The sequence below is a fragment of the Camelus dromedarius genome, chromosome 13 (genome assembly GCF_036321535.1).
Source record: "Camelus dromedarius isolate mCamDro1 chromosome 13, mCamDro1.pat, whole genome shotgun sequence".
In the NCBI taxonomy this organism is placed as follows: domain Eukaryota; kingdom Metazoa; phylum Chordata; class Mammalia; order Artiodactyla; family Camelidae; genus Camelus; species Camelus dromedarius.
The window spans coordinates 69,749,111-69,767,495 of NC_087448.1; the positions used below are offsets into that span (position 1 = coordinate 69,749,111).

The following is an 18,385-nucleotide window of genomic DNA, read 5'->3' on the forward strand; positions in this document are numbered from 1 at the left end:
CTGACCTCCCGTCAAAACACAGCCAACTGGAAATCAACTCAAAAGACCGGGAGAGAAAGAGGACAAGCCAACCCAAAGACAACTACCTGAGATGCAGCGATTCGCGTGGAAAACGGTGGGGGGGGGGCCGGTGTGTGCCCACGGTCAGCGCCGCCCCCCTGCCCGGGGGAGGGCGCCCTTGGCGTGGCCTCGGCAGCCCGGTCTCAGAGCTCTGCACTGAGCCCTGGGCACTTCCGCGCCACGGGGAAGCAAACTGCAGTGGAGATCTTGGCGGAAATCAGCAGCGAGGGCGGGCAGGGGCCAGAGGCCCACCAGGGCCTGACGCATCCACAGGGCTCCTGCGCGCCTCCCACTTCACGCCATGACCCTGGAGCCCTGGGGGAGCCTCGGGGTGGAGGGAAGGTGCACACACTTCTCAGCCGCCTTGGAGGATGCTGCCAAGGCCCCCCAGGTCAGCAGACAGACACACGGACAAGTCAGTCCTGGCAGGGGAGGTGGGAGTGGCGAGGCAGCCAGGATGCAGTGAGGCTGCCCCGGGAAGGAGGGGGGCTCTCTGTGAGGCTCAAGGGCACCTGCCGGGCCAGGACACAGAGCGGCACCGTCCCCCGAGCAGCAAGTGATAATGACAGTGGGGGACCCTCCAAGCAGCTGGGAGATGCAGAGACAGGACGGGGGAGCGGGGATAACAGAGTCAGGGTACCTCCAGCAGCCACGTCTCCAAACCCCGCAGCCCGGAAGCCTCTTTCACACCGGCTTCTCCTCTCCCGGGAGCACCTGCTTACCTTCCTCCTCCTCCCCTGTGAAGCATCCCGGCGTCTTCCCCACCCTGAGAATTCAGCCCCCCTCCACCCTTCTGTAAACGACTCTGTTATAACCTCTATCACACCAAAGCATCATTCTTGGTTTGCATATCTGACCCGCCCCGCAAGATGCCAGCTCTTCCTGAACCGGCCCCAAGGTCACCCCCAGGAGGAAGTGCCACCTGCAGGTGTAAGTTCTGCAGTCGCCGGACCCTGGACCAGGGGCACTGAACTCAGGGGACAGGAGGCTGGGTTCCTGCCAGCCTCTGGTCACAACGTTTTGGTCAAACAATCCACATGCAGTTTTGTTTTATGTGTGATTCTGCTGAAGTTAATCCTGTCAACTCACTCACAGCACACGTGGGGCATCAGCCGTTCTGTGACTCAGGCCTGACCGAGGCTCGTCTGAGGCATGTGTCTCAGACACTCAGCACTGGGCCCCGGGGGGCATCTTAATCAGCAAAATCACCCAAAACCCAAAAAAGCACAAAAACGTAGGAAACATGGCATGGAACAGACCCCAGAAAGGTACACCTGTTGGGTGTGAGCTGAAGTCAGGGGCAGCGCGGGGCCTCAGCCAGGAACTGCCCTCCCGAGATGCGGCTCCTCCCCGTGCAGGGACAGGGAGAGTAACATGATTGCAGGGTCACACACACATCCTAGCAAGTGGACAAACCTGCAGACACAGCGCCTGCGAATCGCGGGGGCTCACTGGACTTCCAGCACCTGCTACATTCAGTGCACGTGTCGGCAGAGGGTACAATCACAGGTGAGTGTGTGGGGCGGGGGGTCCCAGTGTTGGCAGGGATGGCGGGCCATCCGACAGCGTCAAGTCTAGGAGCACTTACACAAAGCAGGAAGCTCTGCATCAAAACCGCCTAAGAGACAGGCCCCGGGTCTGCCACCCACCATCCACTCTGAAAAGAGGACACGGAGCACGGACCAGAGGAAGGTTCTGCTCTGGGACTCTGGAGCCTGAGAAGGACCACCCCAGGCCCATCCCCTGGTGCCCGGAACCACCCCTCCCACCTCTCCTCCCAGACGCGTCCACCAAGCAGTGGGCTTCCCAAAGCCCGTGAACCCTCCAGACCAGGGTCCTGTGACTCCTGCCACCACTGGCACACGGTTTCACACACACCTCCGCCCATCAGTAAAGGCAGCTGCCCTGCTCAACAACATAAACTGAACTAAAATTAAATAAATAAGTAAGTGGATACATTTTTTTACAAGACAACTTTCCATTAATGAACGACCAGGAATCTAGATGCTAAGGAAACAAATGGACCACTAAACAAAAACTAGAAAGAAAAACTTGCAAAATCCTATCTGTGAAGGGGATGCTAGGATCTTGCTCAAATACATCATTATTTCTGGTTAAAAAAATATATTTTTTAGTCACAAAAAACGGGTGGCCATTTTTATGCATACATACCAGACAAGGTTTACTAATTTGCCTACGTTCAAACTGTAACTTGTCACGTATTATCCATGTGACCTTGAGCAAGTCACTAAGCCACCGAACTCACTCTCCTCACCTCTAAAGCAAGGATGCTCTCAACTAAATCGGCTAATACGGGAGATGCTCTTCCAAGGTCCTGCCCTCCTCCCATCAAAGAATCACTACCTGATCCTTTGAAAACTGGCCACGTACACATGCCATGGAAGGCAGAGCTCTGCAGCCCAGAGGGTCCGTTTAAAACCACCCACTTCCACAGCACACCCGCCATCAAGCAGATCACTGAACAAATGACCCTTTTCATGTCCTTTGCAGGAATCACACTGTTTGCAAGCTCCACGCACAGGACGTGCCTCCTCAAACTGGCTCCGCAGATCCCGGAAGACAAGGACCCACCTGGGGCAGCGGCTTCCTGAGAGAGCATTTTGCTGCTTCTTCATTTCATGAAAAAGTAAAGGGATCATTTTCAGGCCATTCTAGACCCTCCAGATGAGCACCCAAGAGTGTCCCTGTGTTTAGCGTCACCTTCTGTGCTAAGTGGTGCAACTTTTGCCACCAGGGCTGACGGGAGGAGGAGGAGACACACTTGGAAGGTCAGTGAAGACCAGATGACACAGAAGACCTGGGGGGAGGCTGCCCTCCCCCAGGTGCCCTGAGGAACAGATGTGCGGAGCTCAGACAAAACTGGCCCAGTCAGGTGATATCCTCCATCACATCAGGTCAGCTGAGCCACTTCAGATGCTACTGGTCTCACCGTCCAGTGTGAGCTTTCATATAAATATGGTGTGAGTTGCAGTTGCCACAGAGGAGTAAGGGGTCTACGTTTATACATATTCAGGTAACATAATGAAAACAGTGCAAGTGAAATGGGGTCCCAAGTGTCAGGGACACTGCCCTTGGCCTCTCATGCAGTGGATACCTCCTTCATTCGGGGACAGCCCCCCACCTCCACCCCGCACCACAGAAGCACCCCGAGGGCCCCCCACGCCGGAGACACCACTGCCCCACCTAGCGTCTCCGGCTTGTTTAGGTTTCTGTGTGCTGGAAACTCAGTCCAAAGCCATCACACCCTGGCCACTGACGACAGGGACTCACACAACTCAGGACCAGTTGTGCCTCTGGAAACATAAGCAGCAAACCAGAGGCCCACGCCTGTGTGACCAGCATCGGTCAGGATGGTGGCTGGGCCCCGAGCGCGGGTCCGCGTCCACGCTCTGCCACCCACGAGCGCCAGGCCTGGAGAAGGCAGCCCACCCCTCCCTTCAGCCCTGACAGCCAGATGAGGTGACGCCTGCGGGAGCACAGCACGCCCAGGGGGCAGCTGCACTCCAGGCAGCGCCACTGACGCGCGACCCTCCCACAGACCCCCTGCGCCCACTGCACGTGACGCGTGCCAGGGGCCCCGGGGACCAGAAAGGCTGTAAGACAGAGACTCACCCCTTAATCCAGTGGGAAAGACCAACAGGAATGAAAACTCTGGACAGAATAAAGCAAGTGCTGAGAGGGACACAAGGCAGAAGTCCGTGTGCCGGCCTTGTCACCTTGCTTACAGGCCCCACGCTGACCTTCCTCTGTCATTACAATTTTAGTGATTGCGCTGAACTTTGTTAATGAAAAGGCCAAATGTCTCTCACTAAATGCAGGCTTCCTGAAAGAGATTAATTCTTTGTGGCATCCTTTTTTAAAGAGAGATTTATTACAGAACACTCGGAAGTGTCTTGACAATACTCAGATAATTTAGATTAAGACCCTCAAAGCAACTGAGCCTTACTTCCAGTCTCTCTGACAAGAACAAAAGTGACAAGTGAAAACTAATACTCTCACGCTGTGGTCCTCTGCCCAGTACACACTCGTGTGCGTGCGTGTGAGACCTAACGGCCTCTCTAAGCTTCACCCAGGCAGGGTATTCTCATCTCTACGCTCAAAAGCTCATGTGGCCCTTCCCCGTCTGCCCTCCCTTTCCTGAGACTCCTATGCATCCCTCAAGATCCAGTTACGTGCCGCCGCCCCATTTCCCCAGGCAGTTATTTAAACACGCTTCTGGACGCCCAAGACACCTGTGACTCCTCTAATATAGTGCATCGCACACTGAATTATTCATTCATAAGTACATTTTTCCCATGAGATTTTGAGAGATTAGTTGCATTGTTATGCACTCAGCACAATTCTAGGCACAGTAGAGAGAAATGCTAGTGAATGAATAAGCAAATGAATGACCGGCTGCACAGATGAATTAACAGAAGCACAGTAACCAGTCTCCACCCCGGGGTTAGAATCATCTGAGTTTTCCTTAAACCATCTCATGAGCCACATCAGCCATACGGTTTTTCCTGTTTCCACAATCTGCTGGGATATCGGAATTCTACACATTTTTTGAAGAAATATTACCCCATCCACCTCCGACATCTTACAGCTAAGCCTAATGTAAACTGGAAACAAAAGAACTACACAGATGGAAGACGAATAATCCCGAATGCATTTCACACCAGCTCTGGCTACACGGACACGTTTGTTCGCTTTATAAAAGTGGCGGCGACCTCCCCAAATCTCTGCTTACCTTCTTTCCAAGTGAGATCCGTCTTTTCAAGGTTCCCCAGTGTTTAGACGCAAACCTTCTCCACTTTTCTGAGCTTCCCCGGGAGCTCTTCCAGCTACGGGTTCCAGGGTATTTAACACCAGAGCCGCTGCCTTTGTCTTTCTGCCCTTCTCCCCGCCTCACCTGGGGTCCGGCCACACCAGGCACGACAACCCTGAGCCTGCGGGAAGTGTGACTGCTGGGCCCAGAGAGCCAGGTCTCAGCTCCAGCACCCCCGCACCTGCACGAGGCCCAGACCGGGGCCACCCAGGCCAGCGGCTCCAAGCAAGGGAGGCACAGAGACCCTATCACGGACACCTGGGCACACAGAGAGCATCGTGGGCCAGGAAGACAGGACTCGAGAGTGCAGCTGGGAAAATCCAAACCACAGGTTCCGGAGATGCAGAGTAGGACAGGATGGTCCGGACACCTCGTCCAGCTCTCGCTTCACAGGTGGGAAGGAGGAGGCAGGGACAGAAGGAGCAACCTGTCTCCTGATGCTGGTACCCGCCCTCACCCGCCAGGCCTGCCACACCATCTTCCTGTCCAGCCCCAGCCACACCCCCAGGGGGGACCCGCCCCCCACCCACCCAGGAGGACACGTCCCAGTCCAAGCCAGCACGCAACGGCAGAGAGGGCTTCCTCCCTCCAGCAGAGCCCTAAGGACGCGCAGCCGCGCACGTCAGCCATGGCCAGGGCACTCCTGGGGCCCGATGAAGCGTGTGCATCAGCACCACGTCAGGGTCACAGCAGCCCCATGAGGGCTCACCGAACACCCAGCATGTGCACGGCCCTCGCCACATGTGGGCAACACCACAAAGAAGCCTGCCAGATGCGCCCTTCGACACATCAGGGAACACACAGCCGACCACACCGTGAGTCCCCGGGGACGCGCGTGTGATGGAAATGCGAACAGCTTCACTGGGGCCCGAGGAAATCACCAGCAACGCTAACCGGAAACTGGGGTTCAAGTCAGGGGTGGGGTGAGGGTCTTGCCTGAGAAGCGCAGCTCTCACAGAATCTTAAAGAAAGTTGTCCCCTCCGGTCTAGGAGGGAGGGGTGGCCGGCCAGAGGGGCCCCCTGACCACTGCGCACATCAGACGAGGAGGACGAAAGCTGATTCCAGCAAAGCAGATCTAGGCCGCGCGGTCTGGGGAGAGCGCTGGACCAAGCCAAGGGCAGGCGGGGCCAGAGGCAGGGCCTGAAGGGGTCCTGGCTCGCGTCTGGGGCGGGGGGGCCTCCTGGCAGTGCGGCCGGGGGCTGGAGACAGGAGACGCTGGGGGCAGAGAAGCCACTGAAGACCTTTCTCCACAAAGGAAATGACAGATGGAAAACACTCCTGGTCACTTTCCAACCACAGCTTCCAAGCTGAGGACACCCTTCAGGCGAGAAGGGACCGATGCGTTTCTTGGGCCTAGAGGACCAAGAGCCTGTCCTGCCTTTGCTGGGCTCCCCGGGGCCGAGCCCCACCTCCTCGCTCGCAGCTGGGATGCACGATAAACGTGAGCGCACAGCTGGGCCTCTCAGAAACACGCCCAGACCGGCTTCTCCAGCCACCCGGCCACCACCCCAGGCGGGACTGGGCCTCACCTGGTCTACAGTCAGGGACCCCTCAGCCCTGGCCCTGCCCCCAGTGGGGGCCGCCGAGGAGGAGGCAGGGAGACGAAGGGGCCAGCATCCCCGGGAGGCACCCAACGGGGTCCAGGCTCAGCCGACCACTGAGCCCGAGCACCGGGCTGAGGCCCCGCCGGACACCAAGTGTCCCATCTTTCCTCCGGCACGAGGGCCTCTGTCTGTGACAACTCACTCCTCGCTTCCTTTACAAACCTTTAATATGTGTTTCCTAAAATAACAGCATACACGAACCACATTTCATATGTACAATTTTCAAATAATTTAGCAGGCAGTGCTGAGATCCATATTCAAAAACACCTGAAGCCCACTGTGCAGAACCACAGCCCTTCCACTCACCGAAGGGCAGACTGTGCCCGAGCACGGCCAGCGCTCTCCGGGGCTCACGGCCCGACATGCTGCACCCCGAGAGGCAAGGAAGCAGGCGAGGGCTGACGCGGAGGACATCGCGCCACGGTTTAAAACCTACAAGTCCTGATACTTTGTCCCTTCACACTCGAAAGTGTCGACAGAGATCGTTTAGGAAGGAGACAACTTCATCTAAACCAAGAACTCTGTAAAAAGCTAAACTCCACCCTATGCTTAAAAACATATCTTAAAATAACGTATTCTCTCAAGGAAGCACTTTTTAAGAAGACAAATATCTAACAAAATCAACCAATGTACATTCAGATTTCACCAAGGCAGGAAAACCATCCTTGTGTGACCAAAAATGGTGAGAGCTACATCCAGACAACACAGGCCACCACTCAGGCCCCGGAGTCCTGAGTGAAAGGTCGCTGTGACTTCCAGCCCGCGCGCGCGCACACGTCCGTGTTTGCCGGTACATGGATAGGAAAAGAGTGTGTCTAGAAAAAATGTCTCCAGCTTCTACGGTGACAGTGCCCTTCACTTCTGACAACAGACGACTCCAGAACTTCTCCCATTCCAAGCTTCTTGTAATTGTCAACTTTTTGTAGATTCTAACCAAAGTTCTCATGTTGGACGCATGGAGAAAATTCCCACTTGACCACCAATAATGGAAATGAAAAACAGAGGGTGATTTCACTACAAATCTTTTGCTAAAAACTCAAGTTAGGATATGGTGACTGACGACCTATCATTCATACTCATACCTTCAGCAAAAACATACCAAGTTCCTACCACGCCCTGTGTTTTAGAAACTGTTGAGTAAAGAGATACAAAAATGTCCAGTCGGCCCCCTCCTCTCAAAGCAGATGGGGGGCTCTGTCGCATCCTTGCTGTCCCCCAGCCCCCAGAACAGGGCCCAGACCTGGCAGGCTACAATCAGTGCCCCCACCCCGCCTCCCCCAAGGAGCTTCTAACCCAGGGGACAAGGAAAAAAAGACACTCATAATACTTGCAAACAATGATTACATTTTTATACTCTTATTCACACACAAGAATCTCTGACAGTAATTTCCATCTCCCGTCTCTCTCTACATAATGAAAATCTTCTGTGGCTCAGAGAAAAGGTTTATGCTCACTGCGTGGTCTATTTCTAGTTTTAATCACAACGCTTGGCAAAGCTTGGGAAAAGGTAATTTCAATTCATTTCAAAAATAACTCCCATTCAATGCAAGAAGATGGGATTTTTCACAGTTGTGAATTTTTTTATTTACTTGATAATGAAAATGGTTTGGCAGAGAAATAAAGCATCTTCTTAGAAACTTGGTCGAGTGACGGTCCAGGGCTGATCATCAATCAGTAAAAATGAAATGGTTTCCCCCAAAAGTGGAAACGCACACTCGCCTTCCCAACACGGTTTTGTTTCCAGCTATTTATAACCTAGAGAAGGTGCCGCCCCAGGGAGACAGCCGCGGCCCCGCGGTACTTACTGATCCGTACAGCTCCCCCTTCTCGTTCATGCCGAGGTAGAGTCCACTGTCCACGCCTCGAATGCTGACCAGGCCCACCGCTATGCTGATGAACTCCAGGATGCCTGCGAGACCAAGAGCAGAGGGGAGGCAGGTCAGAGCAGGAGCGTCTCCCCGCCTCAGCACCCGGGGGGGCGTCTGAGAGGATGTCCGCTCACTCGGCTCGCGCAGGAAGCGCTTTCTCTTACAACCGCTGCCAAAGGAGTCGGGTGTCCGACCAAGCCCTGCCTCGTAGTAATGGTACAAAACACCGAGCGACACGACACATAATACACAAAACACTTTAAGAATAAACAAAGCTAGTCCTGACACAGAGACGCGAAGAAGGGGTAGGTCAGCTAAACCAATGTCCGAATTCCAATTAACCTGAAAGCGCGCAACGTAAGCAAAACCTTACTCCACTTTAAAAATGTGAACCTGGGTGTCTGGATGTGGGCATGGATTGAGGGGGAAAGAATTCTGTTCAGTGAAGGGTCCTGACTCTCAAAATGAGAGTAGGGGTGCTACTGATGACCTGTCTGACTTCCGCCGAAATCATCCAGCTCTCTCCCGCCTAACTGCGCGGAGCTCCGTCTGGAAAACTGAGAAGTCTACACACATCCCAAATCTTTCTGCTTCAACAAAGTATTTTTGCTGTACTTACCCAAGCCTCAGAGGGACAGCTAAGCAATCAAGATAACACAACAGTCTGAAAAAACACGCCAGTTCCACAAATGCTCCTGATTTCAAGCAGGCATGGAATGCTGTACCCCAGAATCAAGGCAACATGATGATCTTTTCTTATTTCCTTTCCTGCCTTGCTTACCTCACCAAGAATAACAATACCTAAGCTGAGCATAAATCCAGAATTTTATGGTCACACCGCAGCAGCGTCAATTTCTACGAGTGCTCTGTTGCTTTAACACGACTACCCAACGGTTTACCGGGGACGCCGCTCACACCCCTCACGCTCAGTCATTTTCTGTTTCCTCACACAGCGCTACACTCTGTGTAGACCTTGCATCAACGCATACCAAATATTGAGCTGCTTTCAAAATATCTCCAAATATTAAAAACCTTACTTACATTTAAGAGTTTAGAAAAAAAAACTAAGGACAACATTGTGCTACAGTCAGTCTCATGTGACTAATAAAAAAGCACTTACATGGATTTTTTAAACAACTAATTTTGCAACTCTCGCAAATCAGATTGTGCTGCAGTCAAATGAAGGCATGAAGTACATAAATCTAATAAAGCGAGTGCTCTAAGGTGAGGCACAAAGAGAGTGCTTACAAACTGGTAGTCCTGAGTCTTTTATAAGCCCAAAAGGCAACAAATATTTTGTGTTTACAGTCTGCAGAATATCTCTCTGGACCTGCGAAAGTATTTAACAGAGTGTGGAACAGTGTATGGAAAAATATAAAGAGAAATTACAAATTATGTTTTGGATCCAATGACCTGTGAGTCGCTAGTGGCAGATACATCTGAAATAAGCTAGTTCCCTCCAGGCAGCCCCACCTCACACAGCAAAAAGGAAGACAATAAGGCACTGTTCCCACAAGAGTCAGTTCCTGTGAGATGCTCTCCCTTCCTGACGCACCATTTTATTTCAACGTACCACGTCTAACTCTTATGATTAAAAATGCTTTAAACGGTGGCGTTCTACTACTGTAGCAGCTGCATGCATGAGAACATGCGAACACGCCTCTGCTCAGATCATCATTATCCTGAAACAGCGCAAGGAATTCATTCATGTCTGATTTTCATTGTAAAATGAAAACATTTTGCCCCTTTGCATCTGATCCACGTAATACACCATGTCAATAAAAGGGAAGTCATAAAACTAAAAGATACTGGCACCTTCTAAGAGAGCATCTGATAATCTCTTTTCCCTAAACGTGAGGCAGCACTGAGGGACTAATACCGAATATTAACCAACTTTGCCCATCAGGCCCAACAAGAAGTAAGTGTGTGACCTCACAAATCCATCTGGCCGGCTGGTCCACAGGACGTCGGGGGTGTAGCAACCACAAGGACCATTGGAACAGCTGGAGTCCTGGAGCATCCAGGCTGCGCCCAGTGAGACGGACTCTCACTCAACCTTTGGAACAACTCTGGGCATTCCAAGAGGCTCACCTCCAGCTGACACGTGGGGACACCAAGCTTCGAGGACACTAAATAACTTGCCACCAAGCAATCAGACTCCAGAGCCTAGACCCGTATGATGATGTGCGTGTTACCACTCCTCACCCATCCGTGATTTCTGCACCATCTTCACAGAGTTAGGCCCTTTCTAGTGACTGGAAGATGTGCCCGAGAGGAGACTCCACGGACCCAGTGCTCAGGACTAGATGCCGCAGAGGAAGTGAAGAACAGGTGAGCTGAAGGAACATGCCCTCCTCAGACAGAGCCTGGGAAGGTCTGTGCATGCAGACTATTAGCACACTGTTTATGTGCACAGAGCTTTTTTGTTAAAGGACTTGAGTTCTGAAATTACGGTTAGACATTTTGGAAATGAAAGTATTAAGATATCTGTCTTGTTTCCTCTTCCTGGCATCAACAAGAGAGCTGTAATTAATATGCACTGACTCATTCAATCAACAAACTATTGAATGACTACCGTAATCCAAGCGCCAGGCCATCTGTGGAGCATGTGAAGATGGATATGAGCTAGCCCACGCCCTCAAAGCGCTTACCAGCTAGTGGGAGGGAGGCCACGTCAGCACACAGACACAGTAACAACAGGGAGAATGCAGTCAGGGCAGGCGTTCTGGGCATGGTCAGTGCCCAGGGGCAGCGCACGCAGGCTTGGGGAAGGGAGTCAGAGCGGCTGCCTGAAAGTATTAACAGCAGAGACGAGGCTCCAAGGGGCTCTCCACGTGAGAAGGAACTGCCTGTTTAGGGACACCAGGTGGAAAAGAGTTCACCAGCTCAAAGCACTGACCGGATCACGCAGCTCCTTGAGAAGCAGAGCCCTCCAAAGAACAGCCCCAGCTCTCCTGAAGTCACCTCACGACCGAGGGCAAGGAGAACTTCAAATTCTGAGCCACAGCCATCTCCCCACTGGAGCACCAAAGCTGCATGGCTGGAGAGACCTGGCCACCAGACTGCACCCCACCAGACTGGAATCCTTATCATTCCTGGCCCATCCTGTCCACAGTGAACTCTGTAAGCTCAGTCAGGTCCCCTGACCTCTCTCTGGGCCTGAGCTGGTGCCAAGCAAATGCTTCCAGCTGCACTGAGCAGAGGACGGCCAGGCCCCATGCTGGCTATTCACCTGAGTGTGCAGGACCGAGGGGCACTGGCTTGGTAAGAGCCCAGGAGAGGTCTTCCGTGCAGAAACAGTTAACTGTGTCACGAGCCACAGGAGAGGAAGAAGGAAGAAAGGGCGGGATGGGGGCTGTGCCCGGTGTACCTGGGTGCACCAGACACACCTGGACATCCTCAGTTCAGAAGGGCACAGCAACCGGCAGAGCCGGAGGGACCGGGGAAGCGTGCGGTCAGTGACCAGTGGCACTTGGCTACTCCCTTGCACAGCAGCGCCAGCTCCAGTGAGGATGCACTCACTGCGCCCCAGGGGGTCTGATGGGGTCTGATGGGGTCCAAGGTCATCTGTGGGCCACAAGACGCCAGGTCAGTTCCTGGGACCACTTCAGGAAAATGACCAAAATAGGCCGTCATCCTCGCTCCAGACTCACCAGGTATTAGCGCCCAGGGCTCTGTCCACATGGCCCATTAACCCAAAGCAGGCCCAGCCCCCTAGAGCCCCTCTGTATCGGCCTCGTCTCGAGGCCGGCTGGGAAGGGGGTGTGGGCAGAAGCTGCTCAGCTCCGGCCCACGGTAAACAACCCTCAGCCTGAAAGCCCCCACCCTCAGCAGAGCCGCATTCTTCAAGGACAAGCACGGTGCAGACTGGAGCGAGGCAGGACACAAGGCTTTCGAAAGTAGATTAACCCCTCCCTACAGAGCTCACCCAGAGAACCCCGCACTAGGGCTGCCAAACCAATCATCTCGGAGCCCGAATCCCAGCAAGGCCGAGTCTGCAGGAGCTGGAGCAAACCCCAGAGTTTCTGTGGGAAATGACGAACTGAATGGGAGTCATGACCCTGCTGATTTTTGAGATCTGGACCAATCCTGAAAAGAGCTCCTTAAACAGGCTCTTCCCCTTGGTGAGATGTTGAAGAGCCAGATACACAGAACACAATTGTTTCAAGTGCAAAGCCCTACAAATAAGATTTTTAACCCCCTTTTGTCTACCGTGCTGTTTAACACCGCTCTCCCCTCCAGTACAACTCCACCTGACCCTCCGAGGGCAGCCCCGGCGGGCGCGAGCGCCCGGTCCAGCCGAGGCGGCCTTCCATCAGGCCAGAAGGCCCCGCCGCGGGAAGCAGCCATCTTCCCGCCAGACCAGGGTCAGCCCGCAGGGGCCGCCTGGCGCCGAGTGAAGTAGCGGACCAGGCCCAGCGCTCCCTGGTTATGATTCTTGCACGTTACCATTTCCTCAACTGATTTTCTGCTCACTTTTCCCGTCTAGCAAGTGCTTTAAAGAATTAGGAAGCGAACGTCTGGCTCCCTGGGCCCGTCAGCCAGAGACAGTTCTAGCTTCCCCCCCACCCCCCGCCCGCCAGCTTCACCCCCCACCAGCGCCCCAAAGGGAAACAAAGGGCGCCCTCTCGGTCCCACCTAAGTTGTCACCGCGCAGCTCCTGCTGGGACAGCGGTGAGCCGCCCCCCGCCCCCACACCCGCACTGCCGCTGCAGTGTCACCGCCACGCTAGCAGCGGTGCAGTCACCTGCGGCTGCAGGGGGTGGCAGACTCTCTCCAGCACGTTTCCTTCCTCAGTTCCATTTCAGGTAGAAAATGCACCTTCTATTTTAATCGAGGTGCAAACCCACCTCGCCTCCTACCCACGGCTACCCTTTTCCAGAGACTCGGAAGAGAAAGTGGGGGTCACAGCGTCCCCAGAGCGCGGCGGGTGAGGAGGGGGCGCAGGCAGGGAGGGGGAGGGCCCAAGGTGAGGCTGGCGGGGGCGGGGCGGGGGCGGGGCGGGAGCCCCAGGTGTGATGGCCGCAGCCCCGCGCCCGCCCCGCGCCGGGTCCTAGCGCCCGCCCGCAGCTTCCAGGAGCCTCGGGGCGGGGCTGGGAGCGAGGGTGGGAGGCTCGGCCGCGCAGCGCTGCAGAGGTTGCTAATATTGGGACCTGCCGCAGCGGGAGACCGCGGCACTGCTGTCACCCCGGGGGCGCTTCTCTCTGCCACCGGATGGAAGACTGAAATAAGCCTCCTGCCTCTCCCTCCTTCCCCGCCCCCACTGCGCACACCACCCACTCAGCCGCATCCAAACCCCGGTGAGGGCGCGGCGAGCGCCGGGCGCGCCCCTCCCCCGCTGCCCTCTCCTGGCCGACCCCCGAGCTCCGGATGGGCCCCCCCGACCCCAACCCGGGCCGGGGCTTCCGCTGCCCGGCCTCCCACCCAGCACTGCCCCTACCAGCCCGCCGACTGCGCCAGGCGGACAAGGAGAGGACGTGTCACCTCCGGGATTGGGGGTGGGGGGTGCCGAGGCCGGGTTTTTGTTTTATGGTCTCTGTTCAGCCTCTGTGCCAGCGTCCTTGTCGGCTGACCCCAGAGCACGCCTCTCTCCTGCGCCCCCACCGGCCCCCAGTTCCCTCCATCCACCCTAGTTCCTCGCTGTTCCCGCGGCAGAGTCACCGGATTCCTGATGACTCGGTTGCCTGTAGCAAACGTCCTACCCGAAAGGTGACTGCGTTAAAAAAAAAAAAAAAAAAAAAAGCCCACAGTCGGGGTGGGGACTGGGGATGGAGAGTGGGGTGGGGTGGGGGTTGGAGGAGCCTAACCCGAGCCTCCCGGGGCCTCCCTATCTTGCTGCGCGGGTCTCCGGCGCTCGCGAGGATGGGGCTCGGCTGCTCCGCACACGAGGCTGCCGGCCGCACTCGGGCGCCCACCGCGGGCTCCACGGGCCGGGAGGCCGGCCTCGCAGGGCGCAGAGAGGGGTGGCGGGCTCCGCTCGGGAGCGGTAACAATGGCACGCGGCCCCCGCCGCCTGCGCCGCCCTTTGTCCCCCTCCCTTCCCCGCGGCTCTGGCCCTGCCGGCTGGCCCGACCCACCTCCGGCGCCGCGAGCCCACCGCTCCCGAGACCCGGCTGTGAGCTTCGAAGGAGGGAGAGGGGTCCGAGACAGGACGGGGCTCAGGGGCTTCGGCCCCACCGCCAACTCCCCCGCCGCGCGCGCCTCCGGCAGCTCCCACCCCGCGCGCGACCCCGCTGCCCGGGCGGCGGCCCAGCCGGACCCGCACTCACACGCAGCGCGCGCGAAGGGACGGAGCGTGGGCAAAAAGAGCCCGACCCCCAAACGCGGCCGGAGCGCGCCAGCCGGCCGGGCGCCTAGGACACGGCAGTGCCCGCAGCGGAGGGCGAGCGGGGCGGGGGCAAGCTGCGGAACCCGAGCGCGTCTAGGACCGCGCGGAGCTGGCCGGCGGCCGCCGAGTGCGCCGCGGGGCCCGGGCAGCCGAGTGGCACCTGCCGGCCGGCGCGCGGGGGACCCGGCTGGGCGCGGCGCACCCGGCCGCCCACGCCGCCCGCCCCGGCCGCCCGAGGTTCTGGAGCGCAGCGCTCGGCTCGGCCGCAGCCTGGGAGAAAGCACTTTAGCAAAGTTTCGTCTTCGCTGTGCAGCGGCCAGAGCTGCCTCCACTCCTCCGGGAGTTACATTTCTGTAACTGAAAACTGTAAAGCGGGGAGGAGAGGCTGCCAGAGCCATTCACACTAGCAGGTTCCGTTCGGGCAAAAAATCCCGGAGCTCGTGCATCCGGGACCAGCCCCATCTCAGGCCTGAATCCTCCTCACCTCCGACATCGTCTCCAGCCCACGAACCTACACAGATAGTTTAGATCCTGTTCAACGTCTGGCGTTAAAGCATGAGGAAGAGAAATCACCACAGGACTTTGCTTTTACGACCTAGTTTAAGTGTTGTCAGGTGGGTTCACTCGTAAGTTAACTCCTACCAACAGCCTGGTTGCCCACACTGGCTTTTTTTTTTTTTTTTTTGCAAGTAAGGGGAAAACCCGAGTCGCCCCCACCCCCAAACTGTGCTCGCTGACTCGCTGCTTTTGGGCTCAGGGTGGCCCAGCAGGCACGCGTGTGCTGGCATTTGAGGGGACAGTCACCAGCTCTCGGGTCTGCAGCCTTCAATGCTGAGTCACAAGTACCCTCCTCGGGAAATGAAATCCTCGGAATGCCCTTTAAAAGTAGCTCGCCGCTTTTGCACGAGCGCACACACTCACACCAGGGCCACCCAGGACACCCACACGGGGCTGCACACTATGGAAATTACAGGGCCGGGGAATAACTTGATGGCTGGAAGGACTTACGCCCCTGGTGAGCGCCCTGCCCCTTCCCGAGTCATCCCCCCCCACCACCACCACCACGCCGTGTCTCTGCCCCTTCCCGAGCTCGGAAGTCTAAAATACGGCTTCAGTCCTCTTCCCAACAGAACATCAGCAACCTTCGCCTAAAGGGTTCCAGACCCTCACGGTGGGGATGAGCGATATGCTTAGTTTACAGTTCAAGCAGTATACTCACTAGAGGGGAAAAGGAGGGGGCCAGAACTTCGTTGGGCACATATGATAACCACTGCCTTTGCGAAAACGCATTTTTAAGTTCTCAGTTAGTTAATGATGAAAGCTTTAAACTCGTGGAATCAGTCCATTCAAAAGAAACTTCCTAAACCTGATCTTCCCGTGTATCTGGTGCGAAAGAACTAGGGGCTTGTGTTATATTTATAAATCGTAACCTTCCTTAAAAAAAAAAAAAAAAGCCTTTCAATGTAGATTCGCATCAGTGCCAGCGGCAGAGCTGCAATTCCGGAGGCTTTTTTTTTTTTTTTTTTTTTTTTTTTTTTTTTTTTTTAGCTAGCAAGACAGACACAGACACAGACAAGACAGAGAGAGAGACCCCTTCCCGCACCACACCACCCCCGCCACCACCTTATAAGTAGTTACAATCCAAACATGCCGGCACGGACACTAAAGGGTTAACGGTATACCTACCAAATCGGCTGTGGTCTTTCCTGGTTCCCTGGATAGTACCATTGGGGAAGATTTCTAAGTGAAATCCAGTCCTGCAGTACAGCTGCCTCCGCCTGAGTATCCCCTTTAAATGATCCAAGTCCGTGACTGCGGGTCCCCTGGGAAGCCCCCCTGCTTCGGACTGACCCAGGTGGTCACTTAACAAAACCGGGCTGTCCACCGGCAACACGGGCACATTCCCAAACGGTACCGCATCCTGCACACCGAAATAGTTCCCAACTTCACCGAGGGGAGCCATCAGAAGATTCGGCTTTCGGAGCACAGCGATAAACAATAATGCTGGTGCCAACCCAGGAGATACTAGGCGAGGTATATCCAACTCCCCTCCCTTACTGCAGCTGCAGAGAGAGAAACAAGGTCCTTTTCTTCAATCCATTAAATGCATAAATAAAAGTACTCTGCTGTTTCACTGGCACAGGTTCAAGGTCAAACCACGGATAGTCTAAGAAACCACCACTTTATACTCACACACTGACATACTGATAAACATATCTATGTATCTCTACAGACAGGTCCCCAGCTCTCGGCAGGCAGGAAGGTCTTCATCCCATCCGACCGTAGTAAGGAAAAAAAATCCGTAGTTTCTCCATTTGGTTCGAGATCAGAATGACCATAGCAACTTAAATGCCTAGGCGTTATTATAGGGATTTTTGAGATGCACGGGCTACGTCAGAATTTACGGATCCTGACTCCAGGAAGGCATGCGCCGTTTTTACTCTAACCGACTCTGCAGACATCAGCAGGAATCCTTCAAGGAGAAAAAAGATCTCACGTTGGTGGCGGCGACTAATCTGCCCCCCGGCCCCCCTCCAAAAATGAGAATAATGATAATAAAACAAAAAGAGGGGAAAACTTTAGGCGTCCAAAGCTGGTATCCAGAATTCTCCAGGGCCTCGGCAGGCGTCCATTGGCTTAGAGCTGGCGGCGGGCGGCGGCGGGAGCGAGGGGCGCCGCGGCGGGACCCGCGTGCCGCCGGCGGCCGCGAACAGGTGTCGCCGCGGGCGCGGGGCGAGGTGGCCGGCGAGCGCTCCTCCTGCGCAGCCCCGCGGCGCGCAGAGTGGCGCAGGCAGCGGCATTGGGCTGGGTTTAAGGTAGCGCCGCGCCGCCCGCGCTCCCCGCGGTCCTAGCGCCCGCCGCGCCCGCCGCGCTGCGGCAGGCCCTGCGCCGCGTGCCCGAGCGCGGGACCGGGGGCGCCAGGAGCCTGGGCCTCACAAAGGGAGCGGGAGGCTGGAGCCCCGGGCCTTCGGGGACTGCGGCTCTCCTGCAGAATCGAAGCTGGGAACCGAACCCTTGCTCGATGCGTAGGTGAAGGTGCAGACAAAGTGGGAGACTAGTTTTCACTTGGACTCTGATGCTTTGCGTTATGAAATAAAACTTAGCTAAGAGTTGGAGGGAAGGGGGTTGATTTTATGAGCTTGAACGGACACTGCAGTTCCTCTCCCATTCCTCCTCCAGACACACAGACGCAGACTGTACCGCAGGTGAGATGGGGGTGTGCGCCAGCAGATGTGGCCGCGCTCTCGGTCTGGTTCGGAGCTTTCTGGGCATCTCGGGCCGGCGCTGCGTTTAGCTCCCGCCCCGCGGTGCGGCCGGCTGGGGGGCGCCAGAGCACCGCCTGGGTCCCCGAGCTCGCCTCGCGCGCGTCTGCGGAGAGTCCGAGTGCAGGAGCGCGCGCACCGGGCTCCCCCTACCCCACACCACGCTCCAAGGGCGAGCCGGGCCCGCCCTCGGGGACGCGAAAGGCAAGATTCCCGTGTCCCTCGCGGCCCGAAGCCGCCGACGAACCCGGGGAGCCGGGCGGGGGTCTTCTGCGACCTCAGTCGCTGCTTCCTTCTCTGCCCGCGGGGCGCACGTGGAAGCCTGAGCCCCGAGCCGGGGTCGCAGTTCCATTCGCGGCCGGCGGCCTTCGCGCCCAGCCCGAAGCCAGGACAAAGAAACCAGCCGCCCGAGCCGCCCGAGCCGCCCGGG

The 18,385-nt window shown here is 56.2% G+C and overlaps 1 protein-coding gene across 4 annotated transcripts in view; it reads right to left on the reverse strand.

Annotated features, from left to right (window-relative positions):
- FGF9 (fibroblast growth factor 9) overlaps positions 1-17,362 on the reverse strand; it is a 48,731-nt gene extending 31,369 nt beyond the window's left edge. The window contains exons 1-2 of one of the 4 annotated variants that reach the window (XM_064493272.1): positions 16,379-17,362; positions 8,302-8,405 (exon numbers count right to left, since the gene is read on the reverse strand). In XM_064493272.1, the coding sequence (XP_064349342.1) occupies positions 8,302-8,405; positions 16,379-16,655 (381 nt within the window). In that variant the 5' untranslated portion in view covers positions 16,656-17,362. Of the gene's footprint in view, positions 1-8,301; positions 8,406-12,017; positions 12,064-12,292; positions 12,656-16,378 lie in introns of those variants that run through there. The other 3 variants (XM_064493271.1, XM_064493273.1, XM_064493274.1) reach the window with 3 other exon arrangements.
- Positions 17,363-18,385: the final 1,023 nt, after the last annotated feature.